Source organism: Seriola aureovittata, chromosome 13 (assembly GCF_021018895.1).
Source record: "Seriola aureovittata isolate HTS-2021-v1 ecotype China chromosome 13, ASM2101889v1, whole genome shotgun sequence".
In the NCBI taxonomy this organism is placed as follows: domain Eukaryota; kingdom Metazoa; phylum Chordata; class Actinopteri; order Carangiformes; family Carangidae; genus Seriola; species Seriola aureovittata.
The window spans coordinates 16,591,731-16,611,569 of record NC_079376.1 but is presented as its reverse complement, the minus strand read 5'-3'; the positions used below and the strand labels follow the sequence as shown (position 1 = coordinate 16,611,569).

Below are 19,839 nucleotides of genomic sequence, written 5' to 3'. Positions count from 1 at the left end.
AGAAAGAACGTGTGAAAACTAATAGGTAACTGCATTAGAGAAGGATAGAAAAAGATTTTATTTCTGAGAACACCTGTCAACGTTGCAATTCTTGCATAAAAACAAATCCAGACATGGGACTATCCAGACACGGTAATCAAGCCAAACACTATAATAAAGCATATTATAGTTCTGGACTCCTCACAACACAAACTATGATCTTCAAGGGAAGCACTTCACAATAAAAGACAAGCCTACTTTTTGTTAAGACCTTTTATTTCATCAATTTGAAAGAGACAAGTAAAAACAGTGTACAAAGTTTATATTATTTGTTTACTAAAGCTGGTGTCCTCAGTCTCAGGAATATGGTAGGGCAGGTACAAAAAAAGTTGAAATAAAAAGTATAAAATGAATTTCCCTATTTTCAGAAGGTGACAGCAAAGGGTGAGTGTGCATAGGAATACGTAACAATCAGATTGAAAAACTGAACAAAAGGTTCGCAAACGACTGAAGTGAAAACAAAATCGTAAAAACCATTACATTCAATAACGTATGATGCACTTTTGAAAAAATGATTATCAGTCATCTTAAAAATACTGAAGCGCTTTTGGAAACCTCCTAGTACACTTGGTAAAAAAAAAAGAAAAAAAAGAAAGTTTCAGTTCCCATGAGTCTCAGTTTAGCCTCAGCCATTTGTAAAAGGGGAGGAATCATTCAAACAAGCAAGTCTTGTTTTATTTGTATCCACATTTGAATTTACATTATAAAAGAAGCTAATTTAGTCTTTACCAACCATAAAGTACAAATAAGAGTCCAAATACAATCATTTTGGGGCAGCAAAGTGCATATCATTGGCACAGTAAAACTCATTTTAGTCAACGCTGGTCTCATATAAATAACTCACAAGCTCGTGAAGGGACAGCAGTCCCCTAAAGAAGCAAATCAAAGATGACTCTTTGTGTGTGTTTTCCCCTGAAGCCCAGTATGTTTGCAAAGTATTCCTAAAGAAGTGTATTATGTGACCTCATTGAGGCTGCAGTGAATGCACTGGGTGGAAAACACCCAATATTGTACTGTACTGTACATGGAGGAAAAACCCAGAGGAGAGAAGAGTTTCTGATGGGTCAGCGCTGTCTGACCCTGATCAGAGGGAAACCAGGAGGTGTCTGCGGCAGAACATTGAGATAGAAAGGCATCAGGAACTATAAGCACTTACTTCAGGGGGAGGGTTGGGGCGGGGGCTGGAGGAGCTATTTGTTATAATGAACAGGAAACTGGGGGTCCGTCAGTGACTCTGATGCACAAACAGTTACAACAGGAATCCACTGCAGGCCAGCTTTTACCATAATGATTAATCACTCTGCATTCTTTGCATGTCTGCCATTTCTCACATCAGACTGTATTGCACAATTGATTTATCAAACCCATCATGGTTCGGCATGATAATACAACAGACTGACTGGTGGAAGTTTTGCATCAGGGCAGTAGAAAAGTGATTTAAAAAAAAAAAAAAAAAAAAAAATTCTCCCCAGAAGATGGTATTTCAGTCTTATGAGAATCAGCCATGTGTTACAACATGTACGTATGCAGAAAGATTGACTTTATTTGAGACGGTACATTCACTTTTGAAGCCAGAAATGTCTTGGTCTGAATGGTTTTTGAATTGTTCAGAAGTCTTATAGAGGAAAACATAGTTTCAATCACCCACTCAACAGCACACACACACACACACTCTCTGCTCACTTGATGTTTTTGGTCCACAGTATGCCTATGTCTATTTGAAATGAATGGTTCATATTTATTTGTATATGTTCAATACAAAATGGCCCTTTTCAACATTCATAGCAGTGGCCTAATTTGTGCATCACATAACTACATTTCCGCGTTCGTTATGGTGTATGGATGCCTGCTCAGTATACAACATAACAACCAGGAAATGCAAGGTAGTGTTCACACTCTCTGTGGTCAGTCTTCAAAGGCCACACAGAACAACAGTTATCTTTGTTTTGTCTCGAATTTCCTCCTTCCTGTAAAAAAAAAAAAACAACAAAAAAAACAACAAAACAAACAAACAAACAAAAAAAAAAACAACACAACTTTCAGATTGTAAATGTTACATCCAACGACAGCATCTGCAGACAACGCTGGGAGGACGGGGTTGTGGCCCCCGGTCTTTTTGAGAGTGCAGTCGGGTGGGGTGAGGGGAGATAGTGGGACCAGAGGAATGTTTGAGAGTCGTTCAGGCCGTCCCACTGGCAGAGTAGGAGAACTGGGGGAAGTGGGGTCTCCGCTCGCTGTCGAAGGACTCCATACTGTCATCTGGGGACAGAGGGCAAACTTACAGTTAGTTCAATATATACCATGATGCAATATAAATGCATGGTATCACTCCTTCTGGTTGTATTAGATCACTGTGAGCAAAATCACTGGCCAGGACTGTTTTGTAGCAAAATTTGATTTCAGTTATGTGATGAAATGTCTTGATTTGTCAGGTATTTAATTTAGTGGATTAGCTGGTCATCTTATCTTATCTCATATCTTGCCGATCATAATTTCTAAAACTTTTCTCCTAAACTTTCTATGGAAAGCTTCAAACTTTCATCTCAGGATATCAAAATATACATTCAAAAATATATTTTTATTTGATTTTAATATCACCCAGTCCCACTATTCCCACTATTCCCATATACTGTCTGTTTTTTTTCTTCTGTACTCTCTGCAAACAGACTGGATGCCATTCACATGCATTTTCTGACTTTGTGAGGTGATGAGTTTGTGGCGCTGGCTCTCCAGGAGAGGGCAGGCTGCTCTCAGGGGAGCTACATATGCCTGCAGAATACTTTCTTTACTCACACTTGTGATAAATAAGGGAAAAATGCTGTATAGAGGGACAAACCAAGGCCTCTGACTAAATTCATTTCCACTGTTTTTCACATGAACCTGACATTTTAATGTAACACTGAACTTAAAGGAAACAAAGGAGACATCATTTCAGGGTTTTTGAATAACTGACAATGAATTAGTAAGCATTTTTCAGTGGATTAGAAGTTCAGTAACCCTTTCACCTTGAGTGAACTGAAAGTATAATTTCTCATTTTAAATGAAGTCTCACAGGAGGGGGAGGGGAAATTTATCCTTCAAGTTAGATGGCAGTCCATCCTCACAGTCCACTGTGCTCACCAGCCTCACTGTCACATTCAAAGACATTGCTATGAAGCACCGCGTCATTATGCAGTGTGATGGTTTGATGTTGTTTTATATATCATGCAAGGAAGGTCATGTGAGTGTGTCTGGTTTGGTGCTACCTTGTCCGGGTGGTGTAATAGTGATGGTCTGTGCTGTGAACTCCTCGTCAAAATATCGTGTGTCTGTCTCCGAGGTAACTTGGGGCTTAAACGGCGGGACCAGCTGTTGGAGGGGAGACAGGACACAAACATATCAGCACATCAGCACCGTCAGTCAGTTTGGTAACAGTTGTCGGTCTGATGACAATCTGTATCGTTTCTGGATGGTGGCGCTTCCAGTGACGTAACTTTATCGATCCCTCGAGGGAGTGACGGCTATCTTAGCTTGGTGTCATTTCCGTGACGACAATCACAAGAGAAACGTGGGAGGGGAGGGGGGAAATTTTAGCATTTTAGAAACTGACCTTCTTCTCATAAACATCTTGCCATTCAATTCCTGCGAAGAACTTGTGCTGCATGATTTCCTTGGCGTCGTCAGGCCCTCCGCCTAACCTGGGAGACAAGTACAAAAGGTAACATCATGTAAGTCACTGCACTGATTCGCTACAGTGGGGGATGCAGCAGAGGCTCCTCACCTCTGCATTGGGTCTTTCTTGAGAAGGCCAGAGAGCAGCGAGCGTGCCTCGGGACCAAGTGTCCGAGGGAAGCGGATGTCTTCCATGAGGATGAGCTCAAACAGCTTCTCGTGGTCCTGGTTGTAGAAAGGCAGTCGGCCGCACATCATCTCGTACATCACCACTCCCAGACCCCACCAATCCACAGCGCGGCCATAGTCGTTGTCCTCTAGCACCTAGGGGATGAGGATGGGAGGGGGGGGTTAAATGTTTATTCAATGCAGCAGTTGTGTTTCTCTTGAGCTGCGGGTGTCATATTCTTTAAACAAAACTGTTGTGTCGACTAAAAAAAAAAAATCTAAATACCTATAAGCTTGTGTTTGGACATGAGAAGGTTGTGACAACAGCAGCTCTTTAGGCTGAATACACAAACCCTAAAGCAAATGCATCCCCCCACCCCATCACCCCATCACCCCACCCCCAACAAAATCACCTGCTCTCCCCACTGGTCTGGGGCTTTTGAGGCAGCCACAGCCAGCACTGACTCACATCTCACATTAGGAGCAAGGATAGAGTTTCCCCTGGAGCCCTGCATATTTAATCACCACAGGCCCTTCCACACATACACAAACACACCAACAAGCAACAGAGGTGTTGGTCACTTAAATAAGCAAATGTGTGGCAACAAACACAGACTGGGGTCTTACAAACAAACCACTCAATGAACACAATCACAGAGAGAGAAATATTCAGCCTTATTATTTCCTTAGGATAGATTTTCTTGGCAGTTCTTAATGAGTAAACTTCTGCAGTGATGTGCTTACTGAACCTGTTGCATGACTAATGTGCTGCTGAGTGGAGTTGTTCCAAGGTCTCTGGGGACATGTACTGGATTCTACCTCGCCAGGCGGATGTTGAAGGTGAAATCAAGACAAGGAGAACAGTCTGTTCTCTTAAACCTCCAGCAGTGTGATGCTAGGCAATTCAGACCTAAGAATAGAAGCTTAGGTAAAAAGACATGGGCGGATTAATAGAATTAGATATGGACACAACAGTGCACAGGGTGAGGGAGAGAGGGTCCCGGAAAACAGATGGACGAATGTGTCCGTAAAAGGTACAAAACTACCGTGTGTGTTGCGCATGTGTCTCTGGGCGCTCGGCCTAGCGCTGCGGTGAGTGGTGAGCATCAAGGAAGAGGACTGGGAGGGCAGGGGGAGTAACGTGAAGCCGGTGTGGGGCTAGGATTACTGGGCCGTCTCTATTTCCAGCGCTGCTGTCGTGTGATTCACACCGTGCGACAGCTGGGCCCGCAGCTGCCCCATATATGTAGAAGAGCACCACAGCTGTGAAGCTGCCAGGAGCAGAGGAGCCAAGCTCATCCCTCATATACGTAACCAGGACTGCCTGCCTGCTAGGGCCCCAGCCCCAAACTAATACTGTTACACTGCCCCAAAGGAGCACAGATAGGGGGAGGAGAGAGAGGATAAAAGCACAAACACTTGCTGCTGTGGAGGAACCGTACTCTGTAGACTGCACTTTTTTTGCTCACAAAGTTCGGCACTGACAGCCATTAATCTTCCAGGCTTGTGAATTCAGATCAGTTTCAGTGGCTCGATTAAACCTGTTCGCATTTTTCTTTGTACATATTCCCTAAAAGCCAATTTCCTCAGCCAATAATGGTTTTCTTCTTGTAACTGCTTAATAAAAGTGACAAAGTGAATTTGTCCTACTCCTCACTCCAGAGACAAACTGGTCCAGGCTTTTGCAGATTGGGTCCCCCCCCCCCCCCCGTGCTCTGGGTGGAATATTCCCAGACGTTACAGCATTCCTGTGCAGCACACACAACAAGGTCATTGTTTACTGCAGAACAACCTGTAACACTGCCTGGCCCGCACTCCATACAGAAGCTCGCCAGCGACCCTGTTGCTATGGTAACGCCCCCTGATGTCTCCCTCTGCTCTCTGCTGCCGAGGCTGGAGGTGTCATAGACTGTGCTTCTCTGTGGAGGAGCGGAGCGAGCTAGGACGAGCTCGGGATGGACAGGTGGAGCACTATGAGGAATCTTTTTAAGGGTTTATAGAAGTATAGAGAATAAAAAAAAATGTGTGTTTTGATGTTTGTCCAGGTTTGAGGAGGTAAATACTCAGACACCAGTCCAGCCCACGACTTTAACTTCATGGCCCGGTGCAGATGGCTGACTGGTGAAAAGTACAGGTATGTGTTCCTAAGAGGCAGCTTTGAAGCACTGGGGGATATGGCTCTGCCCAGGTCAGGTAAGGCATCCCGGGCAGCAGTGGCGGCTGTGGCTCTCCTGGTGCCACACAACAGCTGTAACCAATGTGGTCTTCTAGTTTTTTTCCCCCCAGGGGCGGAAGCTCACGTTTCCTGACGCACTGCCAGCCAATCACCCCTCCTCCTCATCCCCTAACCAGAAAATTCCAAATGGAGGCTAAAAACAACGATACGGCAACTGTGTCAACATGGACACCCTTCTCCCGGAAAACATTTTTATGGCAACAGGCAAGGGTCTAGCGCAAACACTCAAGTACTTACATACACACACATGGCCAATACTCACAATGAAATATCGAGTTACACAGCCCCCTCCAACACTTGTCATACCTGCACGCAACAGGGAGTAGCCACACCCCTCCCCTTACAGCAAATATGAGTGCAGGCTGCCCTGCCCTGGGCACACGGCACACTCATTAACTCGACTTCAGCTGGAGATTAGAAAGGCATTTTGGGACAGCTGCCCTTTCTTCCACATGCTTCTCATCCACTGAGGTCCAACAACACATGCTGCGTTTTTGTTTGTAATCTACTCGTCACGCATGATGGGTCTTACATTCATTATTGGGGCTCCACATCGTATTTATTCTATATGTTCTCCAATCAAAAATGATCTTACTGGGTTTTTGTTTACTTTTGGTGAGTACCTCTATAGCCAGAAAAAGCTCTGAGCTGTCAATACACACACACCTTATCAAATTAAACCAGAATAAATGAGTAATACAGGGCACAAGGAGACACTGAATGGTTTGAGGAGTAAATGGAAAAATATGTGAATCATGTGCTACGACCTTCACAGTCTCCAGATCTGAACTCAGTTGAACATCTATGGGATATTTTGGACCAACGTGTTAGACAGTGCTCACCACCAGCATCAAAAGAATGGCAGCAGAGTTGCAGAGACTCTTTAAGCTGTTCTGTTGGCTCATGGTGCCAAAAGTGGGTTCTTCTTTTAATTTGTCACTCACCTGTACATGCCCACAGGAGGCTGGCTTTGACGTAAGAAAGGAATATTATTTCAGGTGGACAAACAAAGACTTTTGTGGTTACCTCAGGTGCGAGGTACTCTGGCGTCCCACAGAAGGTTTTCATGGTGGCCCCGTCTTTGATCCCCTCCTTACACAGGCCAAAATCTGTGATCTTTATGTGTCCATCTTTGTCCAGCATGAGGTTTTCCAGCTGAAGAAAAACAGGGAGAAGAAAATTTGGGGAGTTAGAGTAAGAAAATAATTCTGGGGGGTTAAAGATACAGGTTTCAGTGTTTACATTAGTGTTGTTTCAGGCTAATTCTATGTAAACTCTTAACATTTTTCTTCTTTATCTAGGATTTTTGATGACAAAGATGCAAGAACCATGAGATCTGTTATACAAGTCTGTTTCTATCAGCCTTTATTCCAATATTCACTCTCTAGACATGCAAACTAGAAAAATGTGCATGTTGAAAGCAAACTTTTTTGTGTTTGGCTGAGTTTTGGGGAAAACTTGTTTGGTCTATGATGGCAATGTTTTTGAATTTCTGGCATTTCCACTCGCGTACAAATAAACAGTTGGAGGGAAAGATAGCTAGAGAGCAAAATTACAGGCAAAGTGACCTAACAGCCTAAAGGTTGTACATCATGCAGTGTCATGACTTGAAGCTGCACGGCCTTTTAATATCAGCTTGACCTATCTCCCTCCCTCCCTCCCTCTCTCTCTCGGTTAAAGTCACCTGGCAGCTGTAGCTCACACGTGGCCAGCAGCGCCCGGCCAGAGTCAGCACATCCTCCAATCCTGCTACCCTGGCATTTTCAGGAGAACCCTAGCAGGCTGGGAGCCTGCCTCATAAACCCAAGGGACAGAGGGAGGAAAGGAGGGAAGGAGGGAGGGAGGGAGTGCTGTGCTGTGCTGACCTGGCTGGTATAGTTTTAATCAGCTGGAAGTAGTAGGCCTACAGATGCCACTGCAACACTGATAACCCCCTACAGCCCTCCTAAACCCAAACGTGTCCTATCAGTCCGCAGCATCCATCTCTGAGTACGAGTGCATTATATTGAAAAAGAAGCAGCTGACACCTGGCAGCTTCTTTGGTCTAGGATGATGGACATCTTCCCTCTGTTGACTAAGAGTGTTGTATTGCCAGCTTATAACATGATGTCATTCACGCACGGTGCGAGTGCAAAAAATATCACCCACTGAGAGCACTGTATGTGTGCTATAAAGGGAGGCTGTGGCGATCTATTCAAAGAGGACTGGTGGTTATTTCTGTCTAACTGCAGTACGCGTACTGACCGAGCCTCCCTCCAGCTGCAGTGAGGCCTGGAGAGCGATCTCGGTGAGGCAGATCAATAAGCCCTGGCCACTGCCACTGCTCTGGGCGGAGGAAACCCTATTTATATCCTGCCAGGGGAGAAATGAAGGGAAGGGGGCTTGTGGGGTGGCGGGGTGAGAGAGATGAAGACAGAGAAGAAGAACGAGGCCAACAGCGAGGATGAGAGAAAGTGAGGACGTGTCGTCCCCCCCCCCCCTACCTTTAGATCTCGATAGACCACGTTTCTTTCAGCATGAAGGTAGTCCAGCGCTGACACTATCTCTGCACCGTAGAACCGTGCCCGCTCCTCTGAGAATACCCGGTCCCTTGACAGGTGGAAGAAAAGCTGAGGAGAATTGACAATAAGGAAGCAGAGGGCAAATGAAGAGAGAGAGTTGGTTAGTCCAGGAGAAAATAGGAAGAGTAACATTTTTCAAGTTGAAAAGTTTTCTGTCACTTGACTCGCTGAGACCTACAGGTGCAATTTTCGTAATGGTTAAAATGGTTTACCTCACCACCGTTGGCATACTCCATGACGAAGCACAGGCGGTCATGCGTCTGGAAGGAGTATTTCAGTCCCTGCAGACAGCAAAAAACAAACGCTCACAGCAGAACTCGGTGATGTTTCCAGCTAAGTCAAGAGGAAGCTGCCATTTAAACAGCTGATTGTAACATGAAGCATAGCTACAATTAGCTATGTTTGTATTAAAATTATTACGATTAGCTACAATTTCATGACAATTATATAAAGAAAAGACAAGTAGGAAAACATTAACACAGTGTATCTAGTGTGCGGAGGCTTTTTAACAACTGCTGTGTGGCAAACACTGGTCCAGTTCATTGCACTGAGCACATCGCATTATGTGTTGCCTCCACCCACCACTTAGACTGAACATTTTGGAGGAGCTTTTCAATACAACACACCTCAGACTTACAGAGAAAGGGTTAAAAGATTAACAAAAAAAAAAAAAAGTCCAGTGTGGCTATAAAAAGGCCCAGCTCGACTGCAGCCTTTGTATGAACAGCTCTTCAAAACATTCCTGGTAGAAATGCCCCTTTTTTTCTGAATGGATGCTGCTGGGTTGGACTGAAGAGGCTCCCGAGGATTTCTGTGAGTTAAAATAAGGTTTGGTTTAGGTATATGGATGGGCTCCTTACTGTCAAGAACGGATGCTTTGAATTCTGGAGTACTCTGTTCTCTGTGAGTGTGTGCGCCACTTCATCCTGGAAAGAAAAAAAGAAGCCACAAAGAGTGTTTGTGCAAGTCTCACAATGGCTAACCATTTAGCTATCAGTCATAGCTTCCCCTCAGTGTGTTTTACTTGCTCCTTGGCATCCACTCACTTTTGCTACGATCACCTCCTTCTTCAGGATCTTCATGGCGTAGTAGCGTCCTGTGGCCTTCTCCTTTACCAGGATAACTTTGCCAAAAGTGCCTTTTCCCAGGAGTTTGAGGTATTCAAAGTCGTGCATAGTCTGGAAGGCCAGAGGAAAGAAAGTGGCGTCTGGTTACAAACAGAAGCATTAACAAACTCGTGCTCTAACTAGCCAGGACACAAAATCCCACTGACAACAACGCAGAAGCATTTAAGGCAGTATTTCACCCACTATGCAATTTCCACTCCTCTAATGGTTAGGCCTATATGTGGTTGTGCCTAAGTTAACCTCTGACCCCGGTGTTAAAGAGAATGTTGAAAATGGTTGTGTGAGGGACATCCAATCCTGTGGCCTTGGAGCTTTATGTCATGACACATGTGGGGGTTGTGAAACCTGGTGGACATGCTATCTGGTGCTAAGCCACCCACGGCTGATGTTGGGAAAGTAAAAAGGAGTTGGGGAGAGGCGACGGGAGCCGGGCTAACGTGGTGCAAGTGCAAATAAGGCAAGGGTAGGGTGGAGGTGAAGAGTCATGGTCATCTTGGAAGACAAGGATACAGATGGTGAGTTAAAGATGGCTGAGGTTAAGGTTTATATGTGTGTCAATGTGAATGGTCCATACCACTTTGTGTCTGGGTTTGGTAAGGTAGACCTCCATGTCCATGGGGTCCGGAGAGGAGTCCATCATCTCCTCCTCTTGTTTCTGAAGGCCTTCAGCCACTGTCTGGATGGCTTTAGTCCATTCTTCCCTGAGGGAGGCACAGGCAGCAGAAAGATTACATCAGCCCATTTACCATCATGCAAGCCCAGCAGCCCAATCACGTAATTGTCTTCTTATCAACAGGAAGGCAATTTCAAGTGTGAGTTCTGCCAATAGCCAGTAGACCTTGTGCAAGTGCATAACAATGATTAAATGTGTATGTTTATGTGTCTGCGCCTCCACATGTGAGAAAAACCGAGACGCGCTTAAATTGCTAAACTGCTTTCTAGCAACAGAGGCAAATTCTCTGCATGTAAATGATTTGTGTTTTACTGCTCTGTGAGCTGAGAGGTGTGTGCTCTTCGCTTGCCTCTCCTCAGGGGTCTCCACGTGGAAGGTGCGCTCGATGACAGTGGTCCACTGCAGGCAGCGGATGATAAATGTGTTGGGCTTGGGCCGTTCCGTCTTCATCAGCTGGCACTCTGACCACAGCCAGGGAGGGAGGGAGGGGAAGGAGACGGAGAGAAAGGCCAGTGTGTAGGGGAGCAGAGGGGAGAGACAGATCCACAGTTATAGCCATTTATCTTTATCGCCACCCTAACAGACACTGTCGGCCAATTTGGAAAAGAACAGGTGCACTTTGGTGGAGGAAAACAACTCTGATCCTTAACTTATCACCCCCTTTAAAAAATTACATCAGCTAATATGGGTTTTTATAATGATTTGAAATCTGTTTCATGTTAAATAAAAACCAGAACTATTTAGAAACAATCTCTAAAGAAATAAATAAGTCGCATTTTATCACATTGAAGTTCTGTTACATCCAAGTATAATGTGTAAACTTGTAATGCCTACAAATTACTGAAACCACATTTTTCAAAAATGACTGAAACTCATGTTTTACTTATTCTTATTATGGATTTATTATTTTGAAATGTCATTACATTCCTCTTTTAATCCATTTCCTTTCATGCTCGCACTTTTCTCTGCAAATAATTGTCTTGTAAGCAGTTCACAAAACAATTACTCACAACAGCCTAATAACTGAATTTAGAAAGCAGAGATTTCCATCTGCACCTCCTTCGCATTAACATCTGTTCCCAAATGAAACATGTCAGCAAATATGTCAGAACGTGACACAAAATGGCCTCTGTCTGATAGATGGAGGACAGGAAAAGTGGACCACCACTGAGATCCAACATGGCTCCATCAGGGTGAATATGTAATCCAGCTGCAGCGGCTCCGTCAGCCAGCGACGCACCATGTGTCCTCTGCGGTGGGGTCGCAGTGGTGACAAAAACCCAAAGCCATCGCTGATGGAGACAAAGCCTCAGAGCGGAGCTCAGATAAATACTTGAAATCAGGCGGCTAATAACCACAATAACTCAAGAGTGTCGGAGAGGAAACGTTTTGTTAAACAAACAGTATGCTGTCTAATTGCTGTGTTCAGTCATCTGCACAGCTTATCACAGCAACTTTCTCTGATGTGAAGATGGAGTGGGCTGGGCCGCTCTGGGCATTTTTTTTTTTTTTCAGTTGTTGTTGTTATTTTCTGCCCCAGCATAAAAACAGAATGTTGGTGGAGGATGTACAGAGAAGAAGAATGATATCCGATGTATTAATATCAGGAGCCAGACATCTCGCATGCTTGCATTCAGTTGCATAGCTTGTTTTGCCTTGGAGCGGTGCTCCTGTTGAAAGAATCTTGCTGAGATGCTACTACAGCCAATTTGCTAATGTTTCTATTCATAATCATTCAGAGTGACATATAATGATAAAGGATACTTGATCATAATATAAGAGATGATTCACTTTCATACTTTTGCCTCATAGGAACTTGGCACGACTGTTTTTTCCTGTTAATAATGACTTTTCAGGGTGGATAAAGAGATACAAAAAACAAACAAACAAAAAAGCATGTGAACGTATTTGTTACAACAATGCAAGTAAAAACAGGAAAGCAGCAAACAAAATAAGAGTAAAACAAGCTGCCAAGAAACAGAGGGGAAAAAATGTGGTGGTTTCTCTGGAGCAGATACTCACGTGCTACAGAGAAGTTATTTAAGGGGGTTTCCAGCTGGTCAACATCTTGCGGTCGCTCTTTGTAGCCAATGAATGTACCATCACTCTTCAGGAGAAAATACCTCGGCCTCCAGGTCTTGATGTATTCTCCTGATATGAGAAAGACATTGAAAGGGATTGCTGAGTTATAGGAGACAAAATGAAACAACAAATTTTCAGCGGGTTTCTGCTCACAAACAAACCTCAATTGAGAAACTTCACATGCTTTCACATTCTCAAAATACTGACCAATGCTCAACTACTTTATTTACACGTGGTTTCATGATTAATGACAGAGCAGTGTTGTCTTTTCTCTTTCTGTTTTAATTCCCAGAGGTGCAACCCATTTCCTGCAATATAATTACTATGCTGTTCACTAGTGCTCCCTGAAATGACCATCTTGTCACCGTCTTTCTTTTAGTGTTAGGTCAGCTGCAGGACAAATGGTGGTTTTAGTAGGAGTCAGGACCCTGTCCCCCGACCCGTCTGTCCCCTTCCCAGCAGTCACCTGCAAAGTAGACTCTCAGGGAACATTCGAAGTGTCTGAAAACCTTCTCCTACCAACATCATACAGTAATGAATGTTACCTGTTACTTTAGACAAAAAAAACAACTTACAATAATAATTAGCATATTTAGCATCGTATTTTTATAACAGTGTTGAACTCTAGATGAACAGTGTAGCTGCAGCAGAAGAACCAGCAGATATATCAGCTGTTTTAACACATTCTTCTTCCTTATCATAACCTGGTGCCTCCACTACCCACAATGCTTCTTGCTTCTTGGCTGACAGTTAAATCTGAGATTATGCAAGTTACGGCTAATGAAGCCTTGAGCTCCACACCCCCAGTTCTTTTTTTTCCTTTTTTCTTTTTAAACTTTAAAACTCGTAGTTTTCCTCAACCCAACTCAAGTGACGCCACTTCACCAGACTTCAAACGCTTTCTGCAACTTTTTTTTCTTATATGCAGTAGTACTCCCTCAGATGTTGATGTGTGAAATCGTTGGAATTCTTCTTTAAAATACAGACGCTATAACTTGTAAATGTAGTTTATTGTTTTATCAACCGCAACCACTTTCTGTCTCTTTCCTATCAATCATTGTGTAACACCGCCATCATGTTTGCCAAAGCCTCAATTTCATTTTCCAATAAAACTTTCCACAATTCCCATTTTCTAGACAACACCCATAACCTCAAGCCATGCATGTCCATCCCATTCTTTTAGACACACTAGCATCACACAAATGAATCTCTCGTAGGGCAGACAAAACTCAATTTATTCCGGTGATGCTTCAGGAAATGTCGCGCCAGATGTTGTGCAGACGGGAGGAAAAAATAGCTTACATACCATAACAAGGCAGTGGCACACAGTGGAGTGGGACTTGAATATTTATACAGGAAAAGTGTAATTTATTTTTAATCACGGAGCTGCATATTAACCCCATGCAGAGCCGTAGCAAGCTGTCCTTAATTGCCCCATTTCCTCCAACACAGAAGTGTGGCGTGTTTCTGTGTGTGTCTGCAGAGGAGAGGTAGGAGATCTGTCAATATGAGCTTCTGTTACCCTCCTTCAAACACTCACTTTTGAGTGATGAAACTGATAACAGATCAGTCTGAGACAGTACAGACCAAAAAACAGCTACTAATGTCTTTATGGTCTTATAAAATATTTAAAGGGATGTCAAAATTTTCATAACATTGGCTGAATGTCACTTTTCATAATTTGTCACTTCTGACGCCTCAAAATTATGAACTTCCTCTTCCCGCTTATTCTCCACATTTTTTTTTGCAAGTGATGACATGAGTGGTGAACTCTAATAGGACATCCTGCATATGGCTTTTCTCGGTAAAGATGAGAGGCGAAAAGGAAAGGAAGAGGACACTTTAGAAAAGCTCTGTTATACTGGCAAAGTACAGCAGGGTGATGCCTTGTAAAACAGGCCGTCTGTACATCACGTTCCCGCAGAGCATCGAGCCATTAAACCCAAAGCAAACACAGAAGTATAGAAACACCTGATTTAATGTGACTGGCATGTGCTGGCACCAATCACCACACTAGAGGAAACATCTGCCCCAGAGCACAACATACTTTAGTCTTCAATCCACAGCAGATGTCCAATATGTTATTGCATTTTTCATCATGGCACTGGAGGAGATTTTTCATCTGGTTTTCTGCAGCGTAAGTGTTTTCATACCAAACATAGTTCGTTTAGAAATTAGCTCGACTTTGTCAGCCGTCAGATTGCCATTCTCGACGACTTCCAACAAAGCCGCCCGTGCTGGATGTGCTGTCCTAATTGAAATACACACCGGCAGGAATCCGTTAGGTGGATTTCCCTCATGTCTGTTTCAATGCAACACAATTATCGTGATGAGTCGTTTGTCTGTTTTAAACTACAAGCCTCACCAATCAACTTCCACATCAGTCACCCACACGTGCACGCTGTTCTCCAGAGAATCCACATGCATACTGTTATTTATCACAGGCCTTCAAGAGAACCAGACTTCCTTACTTCAGCAACAACGGTGCTTGCAGATATGGTTAGCATAAAACCAAAGTAATCAAAGCACAAAAGAGCACTTATAGTCATACAACAAGTATCAGGTGGGAATTAAACACAACACAATGATAGGTTGCCTAAATCTTTCACACTGCGGCCAGAAAGTCTCCAGAGCCTGCACACCGAGCCTTGTTTTCCTCAGCTGGGCCCCAGCTGGTGCCTCGCTCTGTGGTCAGGTTTTGGCTGACCCATATCCCCCTGCCATAGTCCATGCCAGCCCACACTGAGGACAGTATGTGCACAACGCAGAGACAGCATAATGAGCCCCCTACCTGACACCATGAAACCAGACGAGGGGCTCAACATACATGCTCATCTTGCCGGTGGAGACTAAACTTTCAGTTTAGAAGTTTTGGTTTGGCAGCAGGAATGCAGCAAATCACTTCCAGACTCAGTAAAGACCTTACGTACATTACAGCAGATCCTGATGTCCAGAGACAGGTGTTTATGTGTACACGTGCATGTATGTGCGTGAGTACATTGTGTACGCGCGCTGCCTGCGGTAGGCGTTAAAAAAGGTGTTTGTGTGCAACGGATTACATCAGCATCTAGTCTGGAAGGCTCCGAGCTTCTCCTGCCAGCTCCGGTGACGCACAGAAGTAGCATGGGTGGTCATTTGTGACGCAGCAGCACATGGCATGATGTGTCCTGTGCCGGTAGACATTCTCCCACACTGAGGTGGCCTCTATCTCATGGATGTCAGGGAGGTGACAAAGCCAGCTCACCATATTCACTGACTACATTCTTAACGAGTGCCACTGTATTTAAATAATGTCAGCGTGATCTAGAAGGTATGATGAGTCTGTGTTGTCACTGGGGATTGGTCATACGTAGTGCGGTAAACAGGAATGTGACACTGGTACTTGTGAAACAGCTACTGTGATATTGTAAGTAACTGTAAGTCTAACATTTTCAACAGGTGGTTGTAAAGACGAGAGCAGAGCAACAAAAAGCAAAATTGTTTGTGCGAGTCTTTTGACGTGTTTTTTTCGACATTGACGCACATCTTTGACATAAAAAAAAAAAGGTCTGCCACAAAGATGTAACTCCACATCTGCAACATACATCCTAAACTGGTGCACGCTCTTTCTAGACAGGAGGACACTGCAACTTCCTCGTCTGCGACCACAAACCTGGTCACATGACAAACAGTGGAAGCAGCTATATCCGGTTGTCTCTGTGCGTGTTTGTGTGCATTATTGTGTGTGTGTGTGTGTGTGTGTGTGTGTGTGTGTGTTCATGTCTCCACCACTCTGCAGCGCAACCCCCCGCAAACAGTCTGCTCTCAGAGAGTAAACAACAAAGATGACCCTTGTCAGCTTCCCATTGACACCAATTTCCCCTTCTTCTACTTTTATCCTGTTCTACACCGTGGCGTTTCATAAGCAGTGACAAGATGAGAGAGCGAAACTGACAGCTGTGCTTTCTGTATTTTTTTTTTTTTTTGATTGTTGACTCAAACACAGTTAAGAGATTAAATGTGGGCGCAGAATTATACTACTATGGTAATCATGCACGAGAAGTGTTATGCAGCTGTAACATAGACCGGCAAAAGAAATCGAGACCAAATCAGTTCACTAAATATCGTTTAAAATGTCTGTCTTTACAATAGCTTTAAATATTTTATATGACTTCAATGCTCCAAAAGCATCCTGTGCACAGTGAGAAACACAGTGCAGACTGCTGACAAAGGACAATGGGCCTCATAACAACACAGGAGAGCCTTCTGCTTTTAAGTCAGTTCATCATCACAGCGTTCCAGTAAACTAAACCCTTTTGATGTCAACGTGCTCTCCAAAACAGGAAACTAGCCAACAGACAGACTGACCACAACCGAGATAAGATAAAAAAAAACCTGCTTCAAGTGTCAGGTCTGACTGTAACGGGGACACACTTTGCTGCGAGGGAAGTCTACAAACTGATCTGTGTCCCTGAATCAAAGCTTTTCTAATAAATCTAAAGTAGCGACAACAGACATGTGAGTCAACTCAGCCAAATTAGGGGAAGGACAGCCGAATAGTAGGACTGATTTGACACCAAATGAGAGATGAGACGACTAGAGGGGATGAGAAGGCTACACAGTGTGCAAAGAGTTGTGCTGAGTGTAGTTGTAGTGAGACAGATCACTACATATGTTCCCCACATATGTAGGAGTGCGAGATGGGGAGGTGGGAGGATGGGGTGGGGGGGTGGGGGGGGTGAGCGCAAGTGAAGTGTGTATGAGCCATGCGTACTGTGCGTACTGTGTGTTTGTGCCTGTGTGTGTGTGTGTGTGTGTGTGTGTGTGTGTATATGGGAGGAGCTGTCAGGGCCTGATAGAGTGTCTTTACATGACAAGCAGCTGCTGAGGTCTGGGATGCGCGCTGGGCAAAGTGGAAAATAATGAACGGAGAACCGCTGCCAAACACAACAGAATTCATCTTTATTTGCCAAATGCTGCATGGCCCTGTGTGTGGACAGCTCTAGCATGCCACCAACACGCCCTCTATACCCTGAACACACACATACACACACACACACACACACAGAATAAAGGTGCAGGGGAGAGAACAGGTTCAGCCACAGCTGTACACAGTGGAGCACTCGTCTTGTTTGCTTATGCATGTGTGGGACAAATCATGAGTGCTGGTAACCCCACAGAGGTAACCTTTTATTGAGAGGCATCTCTAAAACGTCTTTTTAACAGGTTATTATATTTCAGGTGGCGTTCTGATGTGTGTGCAACTCTCCAAATCTAAAAGGCTCTACCTGATTCCTGAGAAAGTAGCAAGAAAAACAGGCCCCACACGGATTACAATTTATATCAGTCACTCTTTTTGACACTGAAGCCATTTGCAAGTCAACTTGGTTTAAGAGGCTTTAACAGTAAGGGCTGGTGAGGCAGGGGTCAATAAAAAAAAAAAAAAAAAGGAAAAAATGTGGAAGGCTTTAGACAGAGGAGAGAAAGAGAGAGAGAAAGAGGACAAGAGAGTGACAGAGGTTAGTGGCTGTTTCCGAGGAGCGTCCTGTTCTGTCCGTCTCTACGTGACAACGACAGGAATGTTGAGGTCCCAGCTGCTGTGGCTTGTTGGCTTTTAATAAGACACATCATGCAGCATTCATCATGCGCCCCCCAATAGAGAGGCTGCAGTGTCCTAACAATGTGTCCAAACTAACAGCTCTGTTGCATGTCACCCCCCCCCCCTTCTAGCCTGTCTTCCTTTACTTTGAAGAGTTTTAATAACATTTTCGAAAAACAATAATCTTAAAACGGAGAGTTTCACCTTAGTCGTCTGGCACCATATAAACCGTACACACAAAGACACACACATGCTCATATTGCATGTGGGTGAATGTACGCACACACACACAGACGGACACACTCGCACACAGACACACTCACACACACACACACACACACACACACACACACACACAGTGAGAGGAACCAAGAGAGGGTCAGACAAAATGCGCCTCTCAGTGCCCACACCCAGTGGTTGGACTTCCTGCGGGGGCTGCTGCTGTTGGGTTTTGTCCCCGTCTGCCCATTCATAGCTTGGGGATGAGAGGAAGGGAGCCAGTGGTAACTGCATGAACTGTGCATGTGTGTGTGTGTGTTTGAGTGGTGAGAATCGGATGAGAAGGGGGGGGGTGGGGGGGTAGGCGGAGGTTGAGGATTAGGGAATTAGAACTCCAAAGCGAGGGAGGAGGGGGGAGGGGGCTGCGCCTTTTGTTGGTTTTTCCTCAGCCGCCCCCGCCATCCCTTCGGCCCTTTTCTGCCGGGTTCTGCCTGTAGGCTGCAGCTGTGGCCTGCCACCCTGTGCCCTGCATCTCAATGAGCCACGGGCCGCCCGCTCCAGAGGAGCGGGGGCTCCCTGATGCAGGGGTCACCACTGAGCCCCGGCAACCACAAACTCCGCCCCACACCATTCCCCTGCTCTTGAGCTGTGGAGCTCTGTGCTGGGCTTCCCGTGCTGCCCAGACACCCATCTACCCATTTGCCCCTCTCACTGTGACCATATAAGGCAGCGCCAGCCTCACATGCCATCCTAAACTGTCCAGGAGTTTGGGCTCCTTCATTTTCTTCCTTTTCTCTTTATGTCTTCCTGACCCCCCCCCCCCCCCCTCCCCTCTCCAAACCACTTTTGTTGGCCCCTCTCTCTCCCATGCAGCTGGATGGGGGTCTCCATTGCCAGGGCTTTGGCAGCAGCATCAACAGGTTGCGGGGAAGGGCCACCCTGGCCTCCAATGTAGCCCTCTCTGTCTCTTGCCCTTATCCCTCTCTCTTTCTCTCTGTCACTGCGGTTGCTGCTGCTACCCCAACAGGAAAAAAAAAAAAAAAAGCAAGGGGGATGGGGGGGCACGATGGAGGCTGCCCCTCTTTCTCACGCTCATAAGAAAGCCCTCACTTCTTCTCCGTGGTGAGTGACACCTGCTGATTACCATAGAGACACTGTGGGAAGTTCCCCCCTGCCACACTGGGGCTGAGATTTGCCCCCTCTCCCTGGGTAAACAAGCAGTCCATGGATTAGTTAACTGGGTTACTGCATGGCAAACAAATAAACACACATTATTTAGAGCAAATTAGTGCCAATGAACTCGCAATGACCAGTGTAAGATCTAACACCCTCAAACAAGGAAGGAATAAACTCCAGAGGATCCTTTTTCTCTAGAGGGGGATACGCTCCAGCTGTTAAAAATGGTAGAGACCAACTTCCTCCAAAAAGTATGACAAAACTTTCTATGGTTGCTCTGAGCAACGTGTAAAATATGTGAGTACCAGAGTAAGCTGATGTGGAGGATG

The 19,839-nt window shown here is 44.9% G+C and overlaps 1 protein-coding gene across 2 annotated transcripts in view; it reads right to left on the bottom strand.

Annotated features, from left to right (window-relative positions):
- Positions 1–237: 237 nt before the first annotated feature.
- akt1 (v-akt murine thymoma viral oncogene homolog 1) overlaps positions 238–19,839 on the bottom strand; it is a 31,357-nt gene continuing 11,755 nt past the window's right edge. For both annotated transcript variants that reach the window (XM_056393823.1, XM_056393822.1), the window contains exons 3-14: positions 12,478–12,606; positions 10,805–10,916; positions 10,357–10,483; positions 9,702–9,833; positions 9,516–9,581; positions 8,868–8,936; positions 8,578–8,703; positions 7,121–7,249; positions 3,800–4,014; positions 3,629–3,716; positions 3,285–3,387; positions 238–2,298 (exon numbers count right to left, since the gene is read on the bottom strand). In XM_056393823.1, the coding sequence (XP_056249798.1) occupies positions 2,219–2,298; positions 3,285–3,387; positions 3,629–3,716; positions 3,800–4,014; positions 7,121–7,249; positions 8,578–8,703; positions 8,868–8,936; positions 9,516–9,581; positions 9,702–9,833; positions 10,357–10,483; positions 10,805–10,916; positions 12,478–12,606 (1,376 nt within the window). In that variant the 3' untranslated portion in view covers positions 238–2,218. The remainder of the gene's footprint in view (positions 2,299–3,284; positions 3,388–3,628; positions 3,717–3,799; positions 4,015–7,120; positions 7,250–8,577; positions 8,704–8,867; positions 8,937–9,515; positions 9,582–9,701; positions 9,834–10,356; positions 10,484–10,804; positions 10,917–12,477; positions 12,607–19,839) is intronic.